The 24,372-nt window shown below is 36.5% G+C and overlaps 1 protein-coding gene and 1 long non-coding RNA gene across 4 annotated transcripts in view; one reads left to right on the top strand and one right to left on the bottom strand.

The window, feature by feature from the left end:
• LOC127874693 (uncharacterized) overlaps nucleotides 1-24,372 on the top strand; it is a 228,251-nt gene that overhangs the window by 98,421 nt on the left and 105,458 nt on the right. The window lies entirely within an intron of this gene.
• The window catches only part of LOC127874685 (ATP-dependent translocase ABCB1-like), an 82,269-nt gene that overhangs the window by 34,355 nt on the left and 23,542 nt on the right, over nucleotides 1-24,372 (bottom strand). For all 3 annotated transcript variants that reach the window (XM_052419183.1, XM_052419182.1, XM_052419184.1), the window contains 12 exons: nucleotides 16,181-16,291; nucleotides 14,802-14,927; nucleotides 13,827-14,030; nucleotides 13,045-13,215; nucleotides 12,105-12,321; nucleotides 11,450-11,583; nucleotides 10,193-10,336; nucleotides 8,976-9,065; nucleotides 8,331-8,492; nucleotides 7,543-7,675; nucleotides 6,615-6,685; nucleotides 126-226 (listed from right to left, as the gene is read on the bottom strand). In XM_052419183.1, the coding sequence (XP_052275143.1) occupies nucleotides 126-226; nucleotides 6,615-6,685; nucleotides 7,543-7,675; nucleotides 8,331-8,492; nucleotides 8,976-9,065; nucleotides 10,193-10,336; nucleotides 11,450-11,583; nucleotides 12,105-12,321; nucleotides 13,045-13,215; nucleotides 13,827-14,030; nucleotides 14,802-14,927; nucleotides 16,181-16,291 (1,664 nt within the window). The remainder of the gene's footprint in view (nucleotides 1-125; nucleotides 227-6,614; nucleotides 6,686-7,542; nucleotides 7,676-8,330; nucleotides 8,493-8,975; nucleotides 9,066-10,192; nucleotides 10,337-11,449; nucleotides 11,584-12,104; nucleotides 12,322-13,044; nucleotides 13,216-13,826; nucleotides 14,031-14,801; nucleotides 14,928-16,180; nucleotides 16,292-24,372) is intronic.

The following is a 24,372-nucleotide window of genomic DNA, read 5'->3' as shown; positions in this document are numbered from 1 at the left end:
TTTCTACAGACAAAGAACAGAAATATCTTCCTTACGCTACACAACGGCTTACGCCAAAGCGGAAATGATGATTAAACTAGGGGGAAAGTAGGCGAAAAAAGGTACAACAACGAGTGACACCATACCTGTAGGGTTTTTCTAGGTAAGTTGTATATTTGTGGTAAAAATGTGCCTCCCGAGTAAGGGAATGCACCGTCCGTATATTCTCTATGGATTCGCTCGCCGTCTGTGAGGAAAAGAAAGTGTTTCATAAATCAGTGAATAATGTAATATATGTTACCTCTCGAACATAGCATGGTAACATTTGAGCCGCGTTCTGATAAAACTGGGCTTATTGCATGTGCGTAAAGTGTCATCCCAGATTAGCCAGCCTGTGCAGTTCGCACAGGCTAATCAGGGACGACACTTTCCGCTTAAACTAGATTTTCGGTAAGGAGGGACTTCCTTGAAACTAAAATTACCATAAAAGCGGAAAGTATCGTCCCTGATTAGCCTGTGTGGACAGCACAGGCTAATCTGGGACGACACTTTACGCACATGCATTATGACCAGCTTTCACAGAACAAGACACATTTTATTGACATTTGAATGGCAGAAATTATTGTTGAAGTACTTTACGACCATCACAATTTAATAGTAAGAACGTAAAAATTGTAATTCTTATGGGGATATAATCATATTTACGAGTATAAGCAAGTACTAACGTATTATGCTATAATATTTTTTATATTGTGAAGTAGACATGAATAATTGCCTTAAATGTTTATGTTGGAAACTGTACATGTGTAAACATAAAGAAATTAAAATCATTTATCCTTAAATACACCCAACATGTATATTCACAGTTATTATGATTACTCTATAGATAATTAACGTTTCCTTACTTATAATAATAAAAATAATAATAATTATAATAATAATAACTTTATTTCATGAAGAATTCACATTAAGAATTTATTTTTTACAATGTGGTCTTCAGTAACAAAACAGAAGTATATATTTTGAAACACGCATACGAACATACAAGGGAAAAAATAAAATGAACTATACAGTTAAATGTTATAATAACTTCCTTATCAATTCCGACAACGTCGACGAAGACGACGGCGATGATAATGATGACAATGATGATTATGATAATACAAAATATGCAAAATATGATACAAAAATCAATCTTTCAAAATAAATCACATCAGACACATCACAACAAAGTATTAACATAGAAAAAGTAAAAAAGAGCATACATATATAACAATGATTTGTTTGTAGGTATTCTTTACATTTCATTTTGAATGTAGTATTCGAAGACACTTGTCGGATGCTTATTGGAATTGAATTCCATATGGTTCGTGACCGAAACGAAAACGCTCGTTTTCCATAATTTGTTTTAAACTGAATAGATGATATATCAGTGTGTGTGATGGATCTAAGAGCGTACACATTGTTATTTGAGATATGAATAACATTATTGAAATAAGAGGGCATTGTGCCTATTACAAACTTATGAACAATAGATCCAATTAGGAAAGTACATCTGTTATTGAATGTCAACCAACCAAGTTCTTTGAATAAGGGAGCTGAAGGAGTTGAATATGGTTTATTCAGTATTATTTTAGCAGCTCGTTTTTGTATCGAATGTATTTTACGTAAGTGTGACTGTGTTGCTGAACACCATAATGCGCAACAATAATCCATAGTCGTTAATATATATGACTTGTAAAATAGTTTTTTTTGTTTCATAGTTAATAAAATAGTTAATTCGTTTTAATAAGGCCAGTTTAAAGTTAAGTTTACGACATACACTGTTTATTTGAGATTGCCATGTAAGATGCTCATCAATCGTAACTCCTAGTAAATTAAATTATTTTGTTTGTTCAAGGATAATGCCATTACTATTAAGTCTAAGATTGCCAGTAGAACTACTAGCTTTTGATAAAAGCATACATTTAGTTTTGTTTGGATGAATCGACATGTTATTAAAGGAACACAATGTTGCTATACTGTCCAAATCGTTTTGCAAATTTAATTGCATATCATGAATGTTATAATCCGATACGTGTAATGTTGAATCGTCTAAGTAAAGATCAATTGTTGAGTTTTTAACGAAGAATGGGATGCCATTAACGTAAATAAGAAATAAAATTGGCCAAAGTATAGAGCCTTGTGGTATACCGGTATTGATATATTGAAACGACGATTTTCTGGAACCTATTTTAATACACTGTCTTCTATTAGAAAGATAAGATTTCATCAAAGCAAGAGCATTGTAAGAAAAATGGTACATGCTGAGTTTTTCAAGTAAAATGTCATGATCGACTAAATCGAATGCTTTCCGGAGAGCCAGGAAAATTGATCCAACCATGCGACCAGAATCAATATACTGTAACCAAGAATCTACAAGGCGAATCAAGGATGTTTGACAGGAATGATTTTGGCGGAAACCAGATTGGTAACTGTGGAGTAGTTCATGCTTTTCAAGATATGATTTAAGTTGATTTGTAATGTGTCTCTCAAATATCTTCGAAATTGTTGGGAGAATAGAAATTGGTCTACAATTGTTGAGATCACTTTTATCTGCATCTTTATGTATTGGCAAAACATATTCATCTTTAATTTGAAAGATTCCAGCATTTATACAATTATTAATAATAGAAGTTATTGGACCTACAATGGTATCCCCACAATATTTGATAATTTTAGCGCCAATATTGTCTATTCCGGCAGCTTTGGATATTTTGAGAGAGTCTATTATTTTCCGAACGTCAAATATCGTAATCTGAGGAATGTCAAATACATTCATTCCTATTTTTTTGTCTAAAAATGTTTTGAAAGTTTGATAAATGTTTGGGTCATATTTTCTTTTCGAAACTATATGGGAAATGTTGATGAAATGATTGTTAAACTCTTCTAAGATATCTTCAACATTTTCAATATATTTATTATTTATCTTTTTTTTTGCTGGAAGAGTTAGTGAAGTTTGTGGTTTTGTTAAAGCATTAAGCGTATTCCATAGATGCTAAACTGATGCATTTTCCTTCACCGATTGGTTAAAAAACTGCCTTTTACTTTTACTTATTAGAAATGTTACACGATTTCGCTGTTTCTTGTATTCATCTATTTTGTGATGATTTTTTAACCAATCGCGAATTTTGATTTCTTGTCTAATTTCCGCTGTAAACCAACTGGGTAGACGATCAGATTTTATTCTTGTTGTTTTTAATAGGTGCGTGAACGTTTAGCGCTTCATTAATTTTATTCAGTAAATAACTAAGTGAAGTATTTGGATCTGCTATTGTTTCCACATGTACTACATTTGACATTAACAAATAATTTTGAAAGTTTGATTCATTGAAATTTTTGAATTGCCTATATTCCTTTGTTAGATGCGCGTTTTTAGATAGTTTATAACGTGTCTTTCGCGTGAAACACACTGGAAAGTGGTCACGTATACTATAGGACGATACAAACATTTCCATGGTTCGATCCGGACGATTTGTATACAAATGATCAATTATAGGGTTTGATGTTTTTGTTATTCGTGTTGATTGCCTGACCATTTGTTGGAGTCCATTTGTCATCACAAAAGAAGACCATTTATTATTACTGTACACATCTTTGTCAGAAAGAAAATTTATGATAAAATCTCCTAATATATAAAATTCTTTATCCATTAAGTTATAAGCGTTTTTAAAATTAGATTCATATGTCGATATCCATTCAATTGTAGAATCCGATGGTCTGTATACAAAGTTTATTAAGAATGATTTTGTTTGAGGAAACATTATTTCAATTCAAACTGATTCTAACGAATTTACGTTCAAGTCCAATCTATGTTGGAATGGTATGTTATCTTTAATATAAATTAATATGCCTCCACCCTTTCGATGGTTTCTGTCACGGCGAATAATATTATAATTTGGAATTTGTATATCACTATCTAATATTTCAGCATTCAAAAATGTTTCAATAAGTGCTAATATGTGAATATCCGAATTATAAAGTACATATTTGATTTCATCAATCTTTGGTAATATGTGATGAATGTTTAAACAAATAACATGTAATCCACTATTAGTGAAATTAAAATTCAAAGTTGATTCTGTAATAATACTACAATTTCATTAGAAAAACAATGCTCTTTTTCAATGGTAGTGCTACTTTCTATTAGAGTATTTTTATCATTCATATTTGATACTAAGTATACAGCTTCATTTGATACAATCGTATTTAAAATTCTAGTGTCAGAATCACATTTGCATACACAGTTATTACATTCTATACATAAGTTATTTAAATCATCAAATTTATTATAATTAACAGTACCGCTCTCAGAATTTGAAATGTGTGATGGCCTGATGCGAATGTCCTATGCAGCCCGTTGTTCAGCTGAGGCCGTGCTCTGACGGCGATATCGTCCGTATCTCCTGGACTCGGACCACGAGTTGCTATGGTAACTGTCCGATCTACGCCATTTCCGGTAGCAGTCATTTGTGTCGTGATTATTCAAGCCACACACATTGCAATATGCTTTTGGTGGCATTCGTCGTCCCTGAAGAGAGTCAAACCGTCGTTGATGAGTTGCTATGCTGTTTCCGGCAACTTGTCGCGTGATTGGTATTTCACGATGGATCGCGGCAATTAGAACACTTGTTCCAGACCTATTCAAATGAATACCATCCCGAAAATAGAAATTCCTGACAGTAGTTCCATTCCAGAACACAAACCATTGATGACAGTCGATAATTTGCGCCTTAAATACATCACTTAACTGCTTTAAAATATCCTTCAATGGAACGACATCAGCGTCAGTGCGCGGACAGACAGTACGTACATATGAAGATATGACACGATGGTGATTTATTTTGAATGTCCTGCAGTAGAGATTTGGCATCGTTGTACAGCGTCTTTTGGGAGGAACCGGAAGCGGCATCATTACCGCCGGCATACACCACTATTTTTTCGTACTGAGAATAATTCAGTTTATTTAGTTGCGACTGAATACCTTTAAGAGTGTTTACAGGACAGGTGCGTATATCAACGTCGCGTTTTAACCCGAGCTTTTGGATTCCTTTCAAAATCGAGTCCCCAATGATGAGAGTTCTCCGTGGTTCAATGCTAGCAGGGGATTAAACTGTGTTTGCTGAAAGATCTACACGAAGACTTGTTTCTCTGTTTACATTGGATGGTAATTGGTTTGTAGTTTGTGACTGTACTTAATGATGATTTTCCTTCTTGTAATCTTTATTCTGCATAGAATGTGCCTCCGGAACATTGGAAGAGCTGTTATTTGAAATTTCTGCATACGATCTAGTAGTAGTTTCCATCAATTTATTTAGCGATATTTCAGTTTCTTTTTGTTGCGTTAAAATATTTGACATCTGGGTTTTCATTGATTCAGAGAAGGATTGCCATCGTTTTAGAAGTCCCTCGTTCAGGTTGCTCATTTGCGTCTTAACAGATTCTGAATTTGAAGTAACATCTTTCAACTTATTTTTCATGTCACTACAGCACAGAGTGTGTTGATTTTTTAAACTACATACAATATCTTTATTTCAGCGAGTTACGTTGAGGTCTGTAGTATGTGTTCCCGCATTTCACTTTTGAGTTCATTTATTTCACTTGAAATGGATTTCATCAAATCATATAACATCTCATGGATATTCGAATTTGTGTCTATCAATTCGACGAGCTTTTCTTTTCGTACTGACTGAACTGATTTATTGAGGCGACGTAATTCTTCATGGCTATCGGATTCATTTCGATTTTCCGAAAGTTTAGATTCATTTTTGCTTATTGACATCAAAAGATTTTTGAAGGCATTGTTTACATCAGTTGTTGCTGTTTCGTCATTTACTAATCTTTCCTCTATGTTTTTTAACATCGCTGGCAGGTGAATTTCCGTGAATTGATGAGAGTTTTTCCCGTTGATTAAACACGAACTTTTGGTGTGATACAAGTTTAATGTATAAATAATCTGTCGACCAGAACTTAACTTGTATTGCGTTTCAACAAGATTTCCCTGTCTGTCGTGCACCGGAACTTAGCAACATTTATACGGAAGAGTGTTATTGCTGAAAAACTGATCCGCCGCAATCTTGAAAAGTTCATACATACCAGTGTTTAGTAAAAGTCGAAAACCTCCACCTGACTCGTATACAATCACATCTTCTTGATCGGTGGAATCCAACTTCTTTTGTAGTGACTTCCTCATATTTAGCGTGTTCAGTTTTTTTGTTTATCGATTAGGTTATTATTGATGATGCCTCGGCTTCCCAATGCCGATATCATCCTTAATTTGTTATAAATTTGCTATCGTGAGACAGTATCCACGTAATCTCTATTACTTTGAGCCATATCTCACTTACGATCTTACGAGAAATATGAGTTACGTTTTAAATTTAACCTCACAAAAAATAGACATTCATATTGAATATGTTTTTTAAATGATAAAAAAAACATGCGAAAGATTGAAAGGAATGTATAGAGTTAATAAAACAAAACATAGAGATGTGTGAATAGAAATTAAACTGCCTCATAAAGTGCAGCGTATTTTAAATTTGTCGAAAATATTTGATAACATGGGAACTTTGAAATTTTTATATTAGGAAACCTACCTTTCCAGCAAGTTCAAGTTCTTCGTTGTCCTTTTTCTGGCGTCCCATCACAGTTTTCAGTTGGATTGCACCTGGAAATGTACGCAGAGCGATATGCTTTGTGCGGTCATAATGGACGTAGAGCGATATACTATGTGCGGTCATAATGAACATAGAGCGATATACTATGCGCGGACATAATGAAGGTAGAGCGATATACTATGTGCGGACATAACGAACGTAGAGCTATATACTATGTGCGGACATAACGAACGTAGAGCTATATACTATGTGCGGACATAACGAACGTAGAGCTATATACTATGTGCGGACATAACGAACGCGAAGAGATATACTATGTGCGGACATAATGATCGCAGAGCGATATACTATGTGCGGGCATAATTAACGTAGAGCGATATACTATGTGCGGACATAATTAAGGTAGAGCGATATAGCATATGCGGACAAAACGAACGCAGAGCGATATATTTCGTGCGGTCATAACGAACGCACAGCGATATACAATGTGCGGACTTAATGAACGCAGAACGATATACTATGTGCGGACATAACGAACGCAGAGCGATATACTATGTGCGGACATAATGAACGCAGAGCGATATACTTTATGCGGACATAACGAACGCAGAGAGTTATACTATGTGCGGACATAATAAAGTGCTATAATGATATGTCGGCTGACTTTAAGCACGATATATTTTTCTCAAAAATGTGTACTGTCGTTAATGTATCAGTAATATTTACGTGAAGTATATATAAAGGACTACATGTATAAAATATCTGCACAAACTAAAATTTTTAAACAACAAACAAAGTAAAGAAAACAAGAAAGTCCTAGTAAATCTTTGGCATAACAACGTGACGCATAACAATGTTAACAATCCAAAATATTGATAACTAATTAAGTAGATAAATGGTACCGTACCAGCCGCGGCCATGAAGGGAACCCCCGCCAAAACGACCAATGCCAGCTGCCAGCCGTAGACGAAGGAGATACTCAAGGCTGCTGCCATGCCCACCACCGACTGGATCATGGTGGCGATCCGTATCCCCGTCGCCTGGGAAACACACCATCAACGTGTGATAAAATACCCAAAAAAACAAGTAAGTCCAGTCCACACAGGCTAATCAGGGACGACACTTTCCGCATAAACTTGATTTTTGCTAAGAAGAGACTTTCTTGGAAAGAAAAATATAATAAAACCTGAAAGTGTCGTCCCTAATAAGCCTGTGCGGACTGCACATGCTAATCTGTGACGACACTTTACGCACATGCATTAAACCCCCTGTTCACAGAGCGCGGCTCAAATAGAACAGTAATATTTTCACTGTCAAATCGTTGGGGAAATGCACAAGATATAAACATTGACGGAATCACGGTCGCAATCCGTATACCTGTCGCCTTGGAAACACAGTGACTTCTGAGAAATATATGAGGCTTGCTGTGAAAAATGGGGCTTAATACGTGTACTTTAAGTTCCGTCCCAGATCAGCCTGTGCAGGCCGCACATGCTTATCAGGAACAAAACTTTCCGCATAGACTTGATTTTAGTTTAGACTTCCTGTATGCGAAAAAATCATATTTATCGGAAAGGCTCGTCCCTGGTTAGCCTCTGCTGACTGCGGGGAGCATACACATTGATGGAATTCTTATTATTTGAAGACAATACGCAAGTCTTACAAAACGATTATAACATATACAAAAATACGCACATTTTTTACAAGGGAGGCGTCCGTTGCGAGTCTTGTGGTGAGAGCGCCGGTGGAGTGCTTTGGATCATCGAAGTACGCAACGTCCTGTCGCAGGAAGGACCGAAAGGACTCCAGGCGCAGGCGCAGTGTGAGCGACTCCCCAGAGTATCCGAAACACACCGACTGGAGGAAAAAGAGGCAGACGTGCGACATATAATGAAATCCTGTCAAAAATGTAAACTCTGATTTCAACATTGTGAACATCACAAATAAGTGTGCGAGTTAAACAATTTAAAAACATTTATTAATTTACGTTTTATTGTTTTATTTTTTGCTTTTATAAAAAAACATGTAAAGAGATGGTTCATGCCTTCGTTGAGCAACTGCGAAAATACCGTAATGATTGTTTCAATAGTAGTATATTATACAGAACATGCGAAAAAACATCTTACGTCATATGCGGTGTACGTTGCTCCACACCAGCCTGCACTATGTCGCAATCTTATCAAGAGGTACGCTCTCACGCAAGGTTTCGTGGTCGCATGAGCGGACAGTGCAGCTCCAGACCAGACTGTGCGGGTGCGGAGGCTGGTCTGGAGCTACGCTGATCGCACATGGCATAACACCCAATTTTGCTTGACGAAACTTATTTATAACAATACAGACCTGGAGTGTGTTTGTGATGAACTGAAGACCACCGAGCGCCAAAAACAGCATGCTCCATAGCAGTCCGTTCTCTCCGCGGTTTATAAACACCTGGAAATAGTCAGCTCTCAAATACAAACATACGTCTAAATAAAAACATCATACATGGATATATGCGTTATCAATTAAATAAAAGGGAAATTGGTTTTTTTTTACGCAAAGAACAGTCTCGCAAAAAGAGCAACGAAGACGAATAAGTGAACATGTATGGTCCCGACTTTCAATAAATATTAATAAATAGTATGATCGATATTTAAGTTATTGTTCCTTATTGCATGGTTATAGACCTACATTACCATTACAATTTCTAAAAAATTAATACAACCATACAATATCATAATTTTGGTTTAACATGATATTTATCATTCGATTGCTCAACACATTAGTAGACGGTATAAATGTTTCCTACAAACGCAATCAATGACATAATTGTACTACGTAGGAGATCATTCATAGCAGGGACCTATACAAACAATATGTATAGGTCCCTGTTCATAGCACTTTGCGAAAAGGCTTTCAATTGCGTAAATCTTATACAAATTACATAAAATACTGATTGTGCTTCAATGAAACAAATAACAAAATATACATATAAATGATATCACCCCCTATCGCCGCTACATTTGGTATCAATCATATTACTGAACTAAACAGTTCATCAGATCGCCATTGTTCTACAATTGAAATCAATCACCTCATTGAACTATGCAAATTGTCTTTACGCTGATATTGGGGTTAATCACAGCATCGTACCAAAGAAGATAACACATCGGCACTACGCTACAATGGGTAGCACTCATCGAACTATACTGGATATCAGACCGTCATTGTGATACAATATGCATCACTCTTCGAACTATGCAAGATATTGAAAAGTGCTACAATTTTTATCAGTCATCTTATTGAATTATATTGGATAATAATTACCGTGCTCTGTGAAAAAGGGGTTTAATGCGTGTGCGTAAACTGTGGTCCCAAATTAGCATGTGCAGTCCGTACAGGCTTATCAGGGACGACACTTTCCGCTTTGATAATATTTTTCGTTTCAAGAAAATAATCTAGTAAAGGCGGAAAGTGTCGTCCTTATTAGCCTGTGCGGACTGCACAGGCTTATCTGGGACGACACTTTACGTACACGAATTAAACCCCTCTATCACAGAGCTCAAGTAATCACTCACGTTGATCATTTCACTGAAGAAGATGGAGAACACAGGCATCGTGCAGCCGTTAATGGCGGCGTTGATACAGCCAACCAAGATTAGAGGCCATTCTTGCTTGTTCATGCGTAGCATGCTGAAGAACGATGATTTTGGGGCGGTCTCCTGAAAAAGGAGCGTATCGCAATATAAAGTAAAAATGGCGCAATCGATCACAATACATCGTGGAAATAAAAAGATAATTTTCGCAGTTGGAGCATTATATACCGTTGGAGATGGTAACATTTAATAAATGAAGTATGTACATGAACCCATGATATACTTCATAAATTCGATGTTTCGCTTCAATAAGAAGTACAGCCTATTTGCGCGAACGCACGTTTAGATGACAATTAAAATATAGAACAAGGGACAAAATTGTCACAAAACCAGGTTTTCATTGTGAAAAAAAATCTGATAAAGGGAGACAACTCAAACTGAACTTTTTAAATGAACAAACAAAATTAACACCCTTTGTAAGTTTGTTTTATAATGAATGACATAGTTATAGCCCAGACAAGCTCATTTATGGCTATTTTTTACCTTTGAACTCAAAGTGTGACCTTGACCTTGGAGATATCGACGTAATTATTTCGCGCGACACACCGTCCAATGATGGTGAACAAATGTGCCAAATGATTTTAAAATCTGACAATGAACGACATAGTTATGGCTCGGACAAGCTCATTTATGGCCATTTTTGACCTTTGAACTCAAAGTGTGACCTTGACCTTGGAGATATAGACGTAATTATTTCGCGCGACACACCGTCCAATGATGGTGAACAAATGTGCCAAATGATTTTAAAATCTGACAATGAACGGCATAGTTATGGCCCGGACAAGCTTGTTCCGCCAGCCCGCCAGCCAGCCCGCCAGCCAGCCAGCCAGCCAGCCCGCCCGCATTCGCCAATCTAATAACCAGTTTTTTCCTTCGGAAAACCTGGTTAAAAACGAAAATACATGTAATTGAAGTCAAATGGACATGTAAGACCGAGTGACAAATTTGAATCTCTGAACGAAAGATGCATATATTTTAACTGGCACAATTAGACCTACACGTATATATGACAGGACCTTAAATGTGTATGCACTTTGTCGGGTTTATTAATTAGAAATAATTCTATAGACGAACAAATTTAAACCGGATCACATTCACTTGAAGTTTCTATATTTTGTTAGTTTATATAAACGCGTTTGATTTTATTTAGCTGCACACATGTGTGAGGTTTCTCCGTACCTCCTCTACTTTTTGATCGACTTTCTTTTCCTCGGTTGTTTTCGACACTTGTCGGGAGATCTGGCGAGTAAAGACTCGTTTTCCTTCGTCGGAAATCGTCCGTTTCCGTGGGTCGCTCGGAACCACGTCTTCGGCTTTAAAAATTCATGAATAATCTTTATTATTTTCTCTATGTGGGATTAGCTTAACTTTATTTCAATTATGTGCAATGAAACAAACGCAAACAGTGTTAAGAAGTCTTCTTTTTCATTTTCGGACCATCAAATACATATTGGTTGAACTTAGAGTGGTGTTTAATTAAATTTATTTTAGAAATAAAGGGGGAGAACAACATGGCAATTAATGACAGGCTAATGTTTATTTAAGGCGCATTATATGACCAAAAAGACAGGGACCACTCCTACGACTTATGGCTCACATTTTCGGAGACTCCCTCAATACAGGTTTCTATTTTCAACACCATCGTGTTCATATATTCACCAAACTAATCTAAGACTAAAGCGAATAAACTGGGACTCACAAAGATATCAGATTTGGAGAGTAAACTGTACTGACTGTACTGGATACTGTTGGTGCTTATTTGTTATTCGTTAATTCTTAAGCCGGAAGCCTATAACTGGGTAAGTAAATGATAGCGTTAGTATCAGATACGCACCTTCTGCCAGTAGTTCTTCCGGTAAGTCATTTCCCATTTCTTCCTCAACCAACATCTGCACCGTGACCAGCTGGTGGTAGGCGCCCCGGGCCGTCATGAGGTCCCCGTGCCGACCGCTCTCCACGATGACGCCATCTTGGACCACGTAGATGACGTCAGCCTTCTGAATAGTCGACAGACGGTGTGCCACAACGATCGTTGTGCGACCTTGTCGGGCCTATAATAAAATAATATCATTTAAAGGTGGCTGCATGATCATTTATTTGAACGAGTTTTGCTGTGCTGGTCATGAACCGGTTGTTGTTCAAATCAACTACATTGTCGTTATTATTATTAGCAGTAGACGAAGAAGAATACGTAGTTGCTGTTGTTGTTATAGTTATAGCAACGAATGGTGTGGATAACTTTTACAATGACAACAAGCAAAGAAAACAAACGCTTTTCATTGCCTGTCGAATGTGCTAGTTAAACGTGTGTGATTGCTATTAATCTGCTAATAGTCTTTCATGTTCCGTTTAAACCTCCAAGATCCGACCAGATTATTTGCTAATATTATGCGTAACGAGGTATTAACAGGGGGTGGAGGTAATGACTAACAGTACTTTGTTTTGAATTTATATTTGTGAAGGCTCATATTTTTCATTAATAACTGTGCTGCGCGAAAATAGCACATGACTTATCATTGTGCACTATTTTAATATTCCTAAATGTACTTTTTCGCGTCAAGTATGCATCATACTTCGTTAAATTATTGTCTTTCTTTTTGAGGATCCGTTCAAAATTATTTCAATTAACATACGCAGTAGAAGAACTGATATCTCTGACATAAATAAGTCAAACGCACTACTTTGTTCGGTGAATCATAGTGATTTCTCGCTACGACAAAAAAATCCTGTTACTATAATAATTCGGAAGCGAACGACTAAACATCAAGTCAAACCTTATCCAAAGCTTCCTGTACGACCCTCTCACTTTCTGTGTCCAGGGCGGATGTGGCTTCGTCCAGCAGGAGGATTTTAGGGTCCCGGATTAGGGCCCTTGCGATGGCCACGCGCTGCTTCTGGCCACCGGACAACTGAGCACCGCGTTCGCCAACAAGAGTGTCGTATCCCTGGTAGTAAAAGCAATGGTTCGTATAATGTATAATTAAACGAAGTTAACATTAGATTCATAAAGATTGAAAGCGGGTTAATTCTATGTAAATGCTATGTAAATGCTATGTAAATGCTATGTAAATTAGATCGGCGTTTTCATAAATGTAAAAATCTGCACCAAGAAAATTAATGGTTATTTGATATATTAAAAAATATTAAAATTATGACTTTGGAAAATGACTATACATTATTTTGAACACTTTTAAATGCAATCGTGTTTTGAAACGTTCTTATAAGTGTGAAAACGGGGTTAAATGCATGTGCGTAAAGTGTCGCCCCATATTTGCCTGTGCAGTTCGCACAGGCTATTCAGCGACGACACTTTCCGCTTAAACTTGATTTTTGCTTAGAAGAGACTTTCTTGAAACGCAAAATATCAAAACGAAAAGTGTCGTTCCTGATTGGCCTCTGCGGACTGCACAGGATAATTTGGGACGACACTTTACGCACTTACATTAAACATTGTTTTCACAGAGCGCGACAATATTATATTTATAAACTTGTTCATCATATTGCAATAAAACGTCTTTGATGCGAGAAATCCCGGAGCAATAATACTTTACTGTACCAGTGGCAATTTAGTAATAAAGTCGTGGCAGTTCGCCATCTTGGCCGCGTGCTCGATCTCGGACATGCGCGCTTCCGGTTTGCCGAGCAGGATGTTCTCCCGGACCGTCAGACCGAATAGCACGGGTTCCTGGGACACGACGCCGATGTGGCGCCTCAGGCTGCCGATATGCAACCCTCTCACGTCGTGGCCATCGATTAAAACCTGAGATTATGAATTTATTTGAGCCTCGCCATGGGACCATGGGGTTAAAGCATGTGTATTAAGAGTCATCTTTGGTTAGCCAGTGCATTCTGAACAGGCTAATCAGGGGCGACACTGTCCGCTTGTGTGGTATTTACGTATATAGGGAGTCTCTCTTCAACGAAAATCCAGTTTAAATGGAAAGTTTCATCCCTGATTAGTGGACTGCACAGGCTAATCTGGGACGACACTTTACGTTTATGCATTAAACGCCGTTTTCATAGAGGCTCATTTTAATTGAAGTCTCGTTCGATTTGCATATAATGTTTTCAAGTTGCAAAAATCCGCACCAAAATGCCCAAGTGTTCAAGTTCATAAGCTAATTAAAATGTTCGTTAACCGCAATATGTGTTTACTTAAATGCGAAACAAGACAAAATAAAAATAGTGTTGTCGTTTATTGCTAAAATGGGCCGTAACACCGCTGACGTCGGAAAAAAACTGCATTACAATACCACGTGTATGGAGCTTAACTGTGATATATAGTTTCCTTACGTTGCTTAATTTAGCCTCGTTCTGAGAAAACTGGGCTCAATGCATGTTCGTTAAGTGTAGTTCAGAGGCTTATCAGGGGCAACACTTTTCGCCTATATTTGATTTACGTTCAAGAGACTTTATTTTTACGAAAAAATCCATAAAAGCGGAAAGTGTCGTCCCTAAAAAACCTGTGCGGACTTCACGGGCTAATCTGAGACGACAATTTTACGCAAATTCATTTTCCATTTTACATTACCTGTCCGTCATTGGGGTCATAGAAGCGCTGTATGAGGTTGATCACGGTGGACTTGCCACACCCACTGGGACCCACGAGGGCAACCGTCTGTCCGGGACTCACTGTCAGATTTAGGCTTTGCAAGACCTGGATATAAATTTCAAAGAGTATAATTTCTAAATTCACAGGCGGATTTACAGGTGTTAACTTCACGTTCGTCCGCCGACATTTATGAAATTTTCAACAACTATGTTTTCTTTTAAAATCAAAATACGTCCGAATCAGTACATCGAATAACCTGAAATAAGTTGACAAGTATTGAGTTGTTCAATAATTGTAATACAACGTGTTGTGGTATTTATGTTAAATGGAGTATTTTTCGCCGAATTACCAGATGGTTTTAAAAGGCAGTGGATTGTTTTTTAACAATCTGCCGCCCTCAAGTCATACAATATGTTTACTATGAATAATAATTTCAAGAGCTAAAACAAGGGACAAAATTGTCACAAAACCAGGTTTTCATTGTGAAAAAAATCTGATAAAGGGAGACAACTCAAACTGAACTTTTGAAATGAACAAAGAAAATTAACCCCCTTTGTAAGTTTGTTTTAAAATAAATCTATTTTTAGTCGTGGCGACCTTGACATTGGAGATATGCACATGAATTATTTTTTTTTTACCTTTGACCATGAAGGATGACCTTGACCTTTCACCACTAAAAATGTGCAGCTTCATAAGATACACATGCATGGCAAATATCAAGTTGCTATCTTCAATATTGCAAAAGTTATGAGCAACGTTAAAGTTTTCGGACGGACACACGGACGGACGGACGGACGGTCAAAATTTGTGTGCGTATGGAAAGGCGTTGTCCATATACACATGCATAACAAATATGAAGGTTATATCTCAAGGGACATTTATGGCCATTTTTGACCTTTGAACTCAAAGTGTGACCTTGACCTTGGAGATATCGACGTAATTATTTCGCGCGACACACCGTCCAATGATGGTGAACAAATGTGCCATATGATTTTAAAATCTGACAATGAACGACATAGTTATGGCTCGGACAAGCTCATTTATGGCCATTTTTGACCTTTGAACTCAAAGTGTGACCTTGACCTTGGAGATATCGACGTAATTATTTCGCGCGACACACCGTCCAATGATGGTGAACAAATGTGCCAAATGATTTTAAAATCTGACAATGAACGACATAGTTATGGCCCGGACAAGCTTGTTCCGCCCGCCCGCCAGCCCGCCAGCCAGCCCGCCAGCCCGCCAGCCCGCCAGCCAGCCAGCCAGCCAGCCAGCCCGCCCGCATTCGCCAATATAATAACCAGTTTTTTCCTTCAGAAAACCTGGTTAATAACCAGTTTTAACATGAGAATATTCACCTTCACGTCGGCCCGTGTGGGGTAGTTAAACTTGACGTTCCTCAGCTCGATATGCCCCGTGACTGACTGCAGCATCTGGCCGGCCGAGGAGGTCGAGTCAATGGTGGGCTTCTGGAAACAATAATGATAATAATAATAATAATAATAATAATAATAATAATAATAATAATAATAATAATAATACGCATCATCATTATCATCAGCATCATCATCATCATCATCATCATCATCATCATCATCATCATCATCATCATCATCATCATCATCATCATCATCATCAGCAGCAGCAGCAGCAGCAGCAGCAGCAGCAGCAGCAGCATCAACAGCAACAGCCTCATCATCATCATAAGCATCACCATCACTTTATTATCTAAATGTAGCTAATTAAAACAACACATGTATAACAAGTTCATGTGTAAAAGTATTTTTGCGAATACACCAATCAATATGTATTGAAATGTTCATAATGAGAAATCGATCATTATATAGTTTTGCCCTACTTGCAACGACACACCCATCAATAAACATGGTTGCAGAGTGTTCAAATGATTGCTTAAACTTTAATCACACTAAGTTTATTTAAAGGTTAATACCTCGTTACTTGAGGGCCAGAAGTATTATCGGCCCGCAGAGTGAATAATCGCTCCGAAGGCCGTATAGTCCAGTCAGTCTAACATTTGGGGTAGAACTAATTGCAACATTGCAACATAATTTTTCTTTGCATAGAGTGAAAGACATCACTGAAATGTATTTCCACAAAAAAGTCCCACACATTTTGTGAAGCATTTACTGTGATATGTTTGTTTAAAAATCGGTTAAAAGAAATACTTTTTGTATGGACACATTAGACTTCCGTACACACAGTTTTACCCAAAACGCTCATAATTATGACGTCACTGGAATGTAAACGCCATAGTTAAATAATGGCTGCGCCTTTGAAAACCCCCCCGGGGGGGGGGGGGTAACTTCCTATATACGGGTATATAGGGGTGTGCCGATTTTATGGGAGGTGTTTTTCGACTAAAATTATAGATGTGGGTCAGAAATTTGCTTGTATATAAATGCATTTAGATTTGAAAGCATCAGTATCAATCTGGATATGATAAATGTCATTCGTGTATATAAAAGGGTATCAAAAAGTAAAGTTCTGTAGCGGGAAAGATATAATAGCAAATTCAATAAGTATACTGTATCAATACGAAAGAGATTAAAATTCTAGTATGAAATGTGTCCACTTTATCAAATTCTACAGTAGTATTTAAATGGGTCCAGTTTATCAAACTTCTTGTATTGAAATGGGTCCACTTTCTCAATGGTATCGTATACAAATGGGTATGCTTTTTCTAAATTCTTGTATCAAAATGGGTCTGCTTTATCAGAGTTCTGGTATAAAAATGGGTCACATTTCGGAAGTCTCAGCGGGACACCCCTACCCTAAAATTTGGGAAGTTACCCCCCCCCCCGGGTGAAAACCGGTTGTTTTATCTAAGAACATTTGCCATTTTTCTTTTATTTCATTAAATTACTCGTCGGAAACACCTCAAAGGTATGTAAATCATTATATATTAAAAAGTGTTTGATATATAAGAAGTAAAAGTACTTTGAGAAATGTATTGTTGAAAATTTAAAAAATCGTGCAAGATAGATGTTCATCTATCTGTGGTTTAGATCTATATGGTAAAATGATGTTACATGATTAAACAATTATTTAAAAAAAGTTGCAGTTTAGTTAACACATTGAATGACTGAAATTATTTGCTTTAAAAAGGATTTTTTCGCTAACAAAGTAACCGCTCGTGCACGTTTTTTTCTACAGAAGGCCATTCGGGTCTTATTTCAGCATAAGCACTTATTTTGAATTTAACAAAAATGACTCTTATAACCAATGTAATTGCTTCTTTTTTTGCAGATGGACTGTGCATCATAGATTGGCAGATTATTTTCTAGCCCATACTGTTCCAATATGTGAAGAAGGAAACATTAAATCCATTTGACACAAACGTATTCCAATACATTTAAATTGTTGTTTTGTTTTTAAGATTCTTATTTTATGTTCAACATGCTATGACATTAAAGATCCAGTTTAATTTACTAATGGTTTTAGTTTGGCTACAAACACTTAAACAAATATTTTATAAACATACATATATAGTAAAGTTATTATTTTGTTATAGGTGGTCAAACTTTTGTGCGGGGGCTAACATATCGGTGTCCATGATCGTGTAACGACGATGACAGGTACATTTGCAGAAATATTCAAATATATTATTTTAAACAATAGTTACATAATACACGAAACATATAAACATAAAATTAGTAAACAAATTTAATAATGTACTCATTCGCTACTTACTTAATAATTGGAATTCAAGTACGAAATGAAAATATTTCATTGAAATGTTTCAGTGTGATGGATACACTCGTGCTGTTGAAACCATCGCCTCTTTGAATACAACGAAGGTTCTTCTGAGTTAAACTTCTTAATTCAAACCTCAGAACTATGGTATTAAATATATTTTTTTCGATCATAAGTAGCTTTTTTTCTTCGTTTTACTGCTAATAAAAAACGATCTTTTAATAAAAAAGAAGTATTTTTTATGATGGCGTTTAAAATTATGCCATTCATATTAAATATCTTTCTTTATAAAAATGTAACATTGCTATTTCCACGTTCCCGTTATAAAACATGCTCCCAGATGCCGATAGCATCCTTGTCCGATAACAATTTGTTAACATAAGAGAGGAAAGTAAAGTAACCATGTATTCTCTATGTATTATAACAGTGGTAATGTGGTTCCTTTAAACATTAACAATTATATTAGCATCAGCGTTTCCGTTTAAGCCTTCGGATGATTAAATGTAATTAATGTAGTGGAGGACAATAGTTTCATACACAATGACAATAAAATGCCTACTTAAATTAGAATAAATAGAATACTTCTTTTTAATCTTGCAGATCATGGATATATGCAGTATTTGTCATGAATGCATTGATGACAGTACCCCAACAGCCCGTCTCGGTTCAAAGGGATATCAAACGCTATTGGACATAAGCAGTAAAAGAGGACTTCAGTTGAATGCTGCACCGGGGGCAATCGTCCATGTTCAGTGTAGAAAAGATTTTACACGGCCTGTCAAGGAGCAGGATATATCTGCCACTAACAATGTGTCACGTGTGTTACGCTCTGAAACTCAGTTTGATTTTGTGCAAATCACGCAAAATTTTCTTTACAAACAAACAAGAGATATAGTGATACATAGCCTGTTATAAGTTTACACTTTCAGGAATATGTTGTAGATGTTTGCAATAAAAGGAAAGATGAGTAGTCAACAGCAATTTTTGCTCGTCTGTCCCACGTCATTGACCTTCCTGCAGCAGAAGCCATATACCACCAGTCGTGTAGTGTGAACTTCAGAATTTGAAAAGGTATTCCAAAAATGCTCCCGTAACGATGACAGTGAATCTACATGAAGTGCCAAGCGACAGATAACTCCTGGAAGACCAGAACACAAAGGCCAGGTTGGTGCTTTTGAACAGGTGATTAAGATGATAGAATCGGGCCAAAATATGTCGATTTTTGATCTATTAAACAAAATGTCAGACATTTGTGGGGAAGAAAATGCATATTCTTCAAAATATACGAAAAACAAATTACTGAACATTTTGGCGAGAGTGTTGTTATAAGCAATTCAGATGGGAAAAGCGATATTGTGACATTGAGACAAACCATCGCAAACATTATTCATAAAATCTATAATGAAGATGCTTCAAATATGTCTGAAGAAGAAAAGAAAAATAATTGAGTCTGCTGCTAAAATAATCAAATATGACATAAATATCATCGAAGAGACAAAAGACTGTTTCCCATCTTGTCAAGATATTGCTTCATTACAGAAACACTTGGATTATGTGGCACCAAGTTTACAATCTCTATTGAAAATAGTAATTGGTCCAGGTGAAAACAACCTAACAAAACTGTGAGCCATAGGTCAAAGTATTATGCAAGTTAGTCGCCCTAGAAGCATTCTAGCGCCTCTTCAGATTGGGCTTGGGGTGCAGCTGCATCATCACTTCGCCTCAAGACTTTTGTTTTTGATGGCGGATCGCTCCTGCACAAACTGATATGGAACAAAGGAAGCATGTTTGGTGAGATTTGCCAGGGCTATCTCGAGTTCATTAGAAAAAACTCTCAATGGGATTCATGTGTTGTCTTCGATGGCTATCCAGAGAGTCCAACAACCAAGGATACAGCACACATAAGGCAAACAAAAGGCATATGTGGCCAAGCGGTTATATTTTCACTTGACACACCGTGTAAAATAAAGAAAGACGTTTTCCTGAAAAATCTTCAAAACAACCAGAAATTAGTCTACTTGCTTGGTAAATACTTGAGCAATCGCGATGCTGAAGTCCATCATGCCAATTATGATGCAGACACAAAAATTGCGAATATCGCTATTGAAAAGGCAAAAACGAAACAAGTAGTCCTGTTTGGAGAAGATACAGATTTACTTGTGCTATTGTGTCATCATTATAAAACTAATCTTCATATAATAATTTTCAGATCGGCGTTACGAAAATATAGCCAACAAGAAGAGAAGGAATGGGACATCGTAAAAAACATGCAATATGCTTGGTAAGACTGTTTGATATGTTTTGGCATTACTACATGATCTAACTGGGTGTGACACAACCTCAAGAATGTATGGCATAAGCAAGTCATCTGCATTGAAGATTTTGTGGAAAAGTGAACTGTTTCAAATACAATTTCTTGCGCTTTTAATGAAGCTACTGATATCGAAACCATTCAAGAAAATGGTGAGCAGCTCATTGCTATGCTGTACGGAACAGAAAACCCGATTTCGCTTGACGAATTGCGTTTCAAAGTTTTCTGTTAAAGTAGCTAGCAGCAAATCTCATGTAGAAGTAAAATCTCTTCCACCCCCCTCAGCGGCAGCGAAGTTCCATTTTTTAAGAGTTTACTTTCAGACAAAGGTATGGATTGGCGACAACTCGCTGAACCCTCTCTGATTATGGGTGGCAAGTTGTCCAGTGAAAGATGCTTCCTCTGAAATCTTCACTGCCACCGGCACCTGGCAAATTGCTTTCCATCATTCACTGCAACTGTAAGCTTAACTGTGATATGAAAAAATGCACCTGTAGAAAACATGGTGTAGAATGTTCTAACTGTTGTGGTGGATGCAGGGGAGTATCGTGTTCAAATTCCGTAAAACCTACAGAACTGGACATTGATGAAAATGAGACTTATAATAATTCAATACTACTCCAGCAGCTGGAGCTTCACTTCTTTATATTGCATTGCACAGCAGTTTGATGTGTGCTGCGTTGATGCAGTAGCGTGTATCCCCGTACATATCTTCGATGTTGTTTTATTTTCAGCCTTCAGAGGCTGGTAGTGGTATTATTTTTATTTTTTATTTTTAGAAACCTTGTTTGTTTTGGCGATCGGTCACTTGCCTTAAATAAAGGACCTACTAACTGTTTATAATAATAATTCAATACTACTCCAGCAGCTGGAGTGTCACTTCTTTATATTGCATTGCACAACAGTTTGATGTGTGCTGCGTGGATGCAGTAGCGTGTATCCCCGTACATATCTTCGATGTTGTTTTATTTTCAGCCTTCAGAGGCTGGTAGTGGTATTGTTTTTTTATTATTTTTAGAAACCTTGTTTGTTTTGGCAATCGATCACTTGCCTTAAATAAAGGACCTACTAATTGTTTATAATAATAAGTCAATACTACTCCAGCAGCTGGAGTTTCACTTCTTTACATTGCATTGCACAACATTTTGATGTGTGCTGCGTGGATGCAGTAGCGTGTATCCCCGTACATATCTTCGATGTTGTTTTATTTTCAGCCTTCAGAGGCTGGTAGTGGTATTGTTTTTTTAAATTATTTTTAGAAACCTTGCTTGTTTTGGCAATCGGTCACTTGCCTTAAATAAAGGACCTACTAATTGTTTATAATAATAATTCAATACTACTCCAGCAGCTGGAGTTTCACTTCTTTACATTGTATGGAATGAAATATTTGCTAGATTGCCGATATGTAAGTGTGCATAGATACAAAGTTTCTCCAATTTTTAATGCTGTGATAGGTACACACGTTCAAGAATTTGTATACTGATTATGCTCAGCAAACAATGATTTGCTACCAAAATGCAACTGATTTCATGTCCGTTTGAATTTATTGATTTATGTTACTTGTTTTTCCTCATATGCATGTGGTTCAGACAATTGATCGTTGTATGGTCATTTATATGTTTGAATATTGTTTGTATACATCTATAAAAGTACTATGTATAACATGATCCGGTTTGAAACTTTGATTTGTTGCTGTCAAAATATCCACACATATGTCTATCACTTAATTTTTTTGTATAAGCCTGACAAAAATATGTCAGAGCAAATGTTTAGTTTGCAAAGATAAAACATTTAAAATGAAAACCGCTTGTTATTTACTATGTTACTAGTTGTGTAGGTGCTATTGACTATGTAACTAGTTGTGTAGGTGCTATTGACTATGTAACTAGTTGTGTAGGTGCTATTTTTCATAACCTTATTAATCAACGTTTTTTTAAAGCCAAATAAATATATAGCACCATACTATTGATATGTGCCAATAATATAATATACATGTATATTGATATATTATTGGGTAAATATTTTTTATTTATATCCTTTTTGTTGCAAACACTTATTCAGCGGTATAACCTATATAAATAGTGCACTGTTTGAAAAAAAATAAAATGTATTAGTGAGTGGGGTAATTTGACCCCTAAAATAACAATTTCAAATAAAAAATACGCATATGGCCAGTAACCATTAGTAAAAATTAATTGTAAATTGTTTAGTATAATATATGTTGCTGTTGTGATGCAAAATAAATAGTTAATTCATTGTCAATCGTTGTTGTTGACTTATTTTACTAAACCAGTAAGATCACATGAATTTTGCAATAACTTTATCACCCTCTTGTCTAGAACAAAAAAATCTTGTTTACGGAAGCGGGTACACATTAGGACTTTTAAACACAATTACTATATACATATATGTTGTTGAAAATGCAAAAAGAAATTATGTTGCAATTAGTTCTAGGTTCGACCCTTTTTCAGCTAAACTGACACGACTAGTAGGCCTGAGGGCGATTATTCACTCCAGGGCCGATTAACACTTCTGGCTCTCAATGAACGATGATATTAACGTCTTTAATACTTAATTCCCGTTAACTGTACTATTTATTACAGAACCAGCTTTCCGTACTGTAATTTTCATTCAATTGATCACGCAATTTTTGACGTATCTCATGTGACGTAATTTCTGAGACGAAACGCAGTTTTAGCTAGACTCTCAGGATTTTAGGGACAACAATTCCGTTGTGGAGGATTTATATTTAACAGTTATATAATTGTAAGCACCGAACGAATTTAAAATTTATTTCGGATTGTGTGTTTGTCATGCATTATTAGGAACCAATTTTGTGTAATCCTCCGACAAGTCATTTGATTTCGTAAATCGTGTTTTTGGTGAAAGTGGTTTTCATTCGATACAATCGTTTAAAAAAGTGTGACTTAAAATCAATATAAAACGGATGGAATAACAAAAAAGGACGGAATAGCACAACGTTGTTATTGGATTATTATAAACATCGGATTTAAGTTGTCGAGGTAATTGTTTCAACTATAAATTTTGCCGTTCGATGAATCTTGTTAAAGCTCAAATAGAGGCATACAGCGAATGTACAGAAGAGTTTCAGTTTCAATCGATATATGTATTATCCAAACTGTGTGGTACGTGTCGTTAACATTATGTTAGATTCTTTCGTTGAGTTGTGGTGAATTGTATTGATCACCATTGGCTGAGACTGAATGTAGACGCCATTTTGTTATCACGTAACGCGTTGCCGTAACGGCACGTGCTTTAGCTCCGGGGCCGATTATCGATTATCAACATTTGGCCCTGCAGGGCCAAACGTGATAATCACATTGCTTTGACCGATAATCACATGTATTCGAGTCAATTTTGTTTCTTTATATGGTTACATGAGTATTAATGCAGGATATTCACAGTGAATGTTCAATAATTAAACACGCTTACTGGGTATTCAGATTAATCACAAAACATGATTATTGGATAATCCTTAGGTCATATGGCTGAGCTTGATTGTAT

Source organism: Dreissena polymorpha, chromosome 3 (assembly GCF_020536995.1).
Source record: "Dreissena polymorpha isolate Duluth1 chromosome 3, UMN_Dpol_1.0, whole genome shotgun sequence".
Lineage (NCBI taxonomy): Eukaryota > Metazoa > Mollusca > Bivalvia > Myida > Dreissenidae > Dreissena > Dreissena polymorpha.
This window is presented reverse-complemented; position numbering and strand designations above follow the sequence as displayed.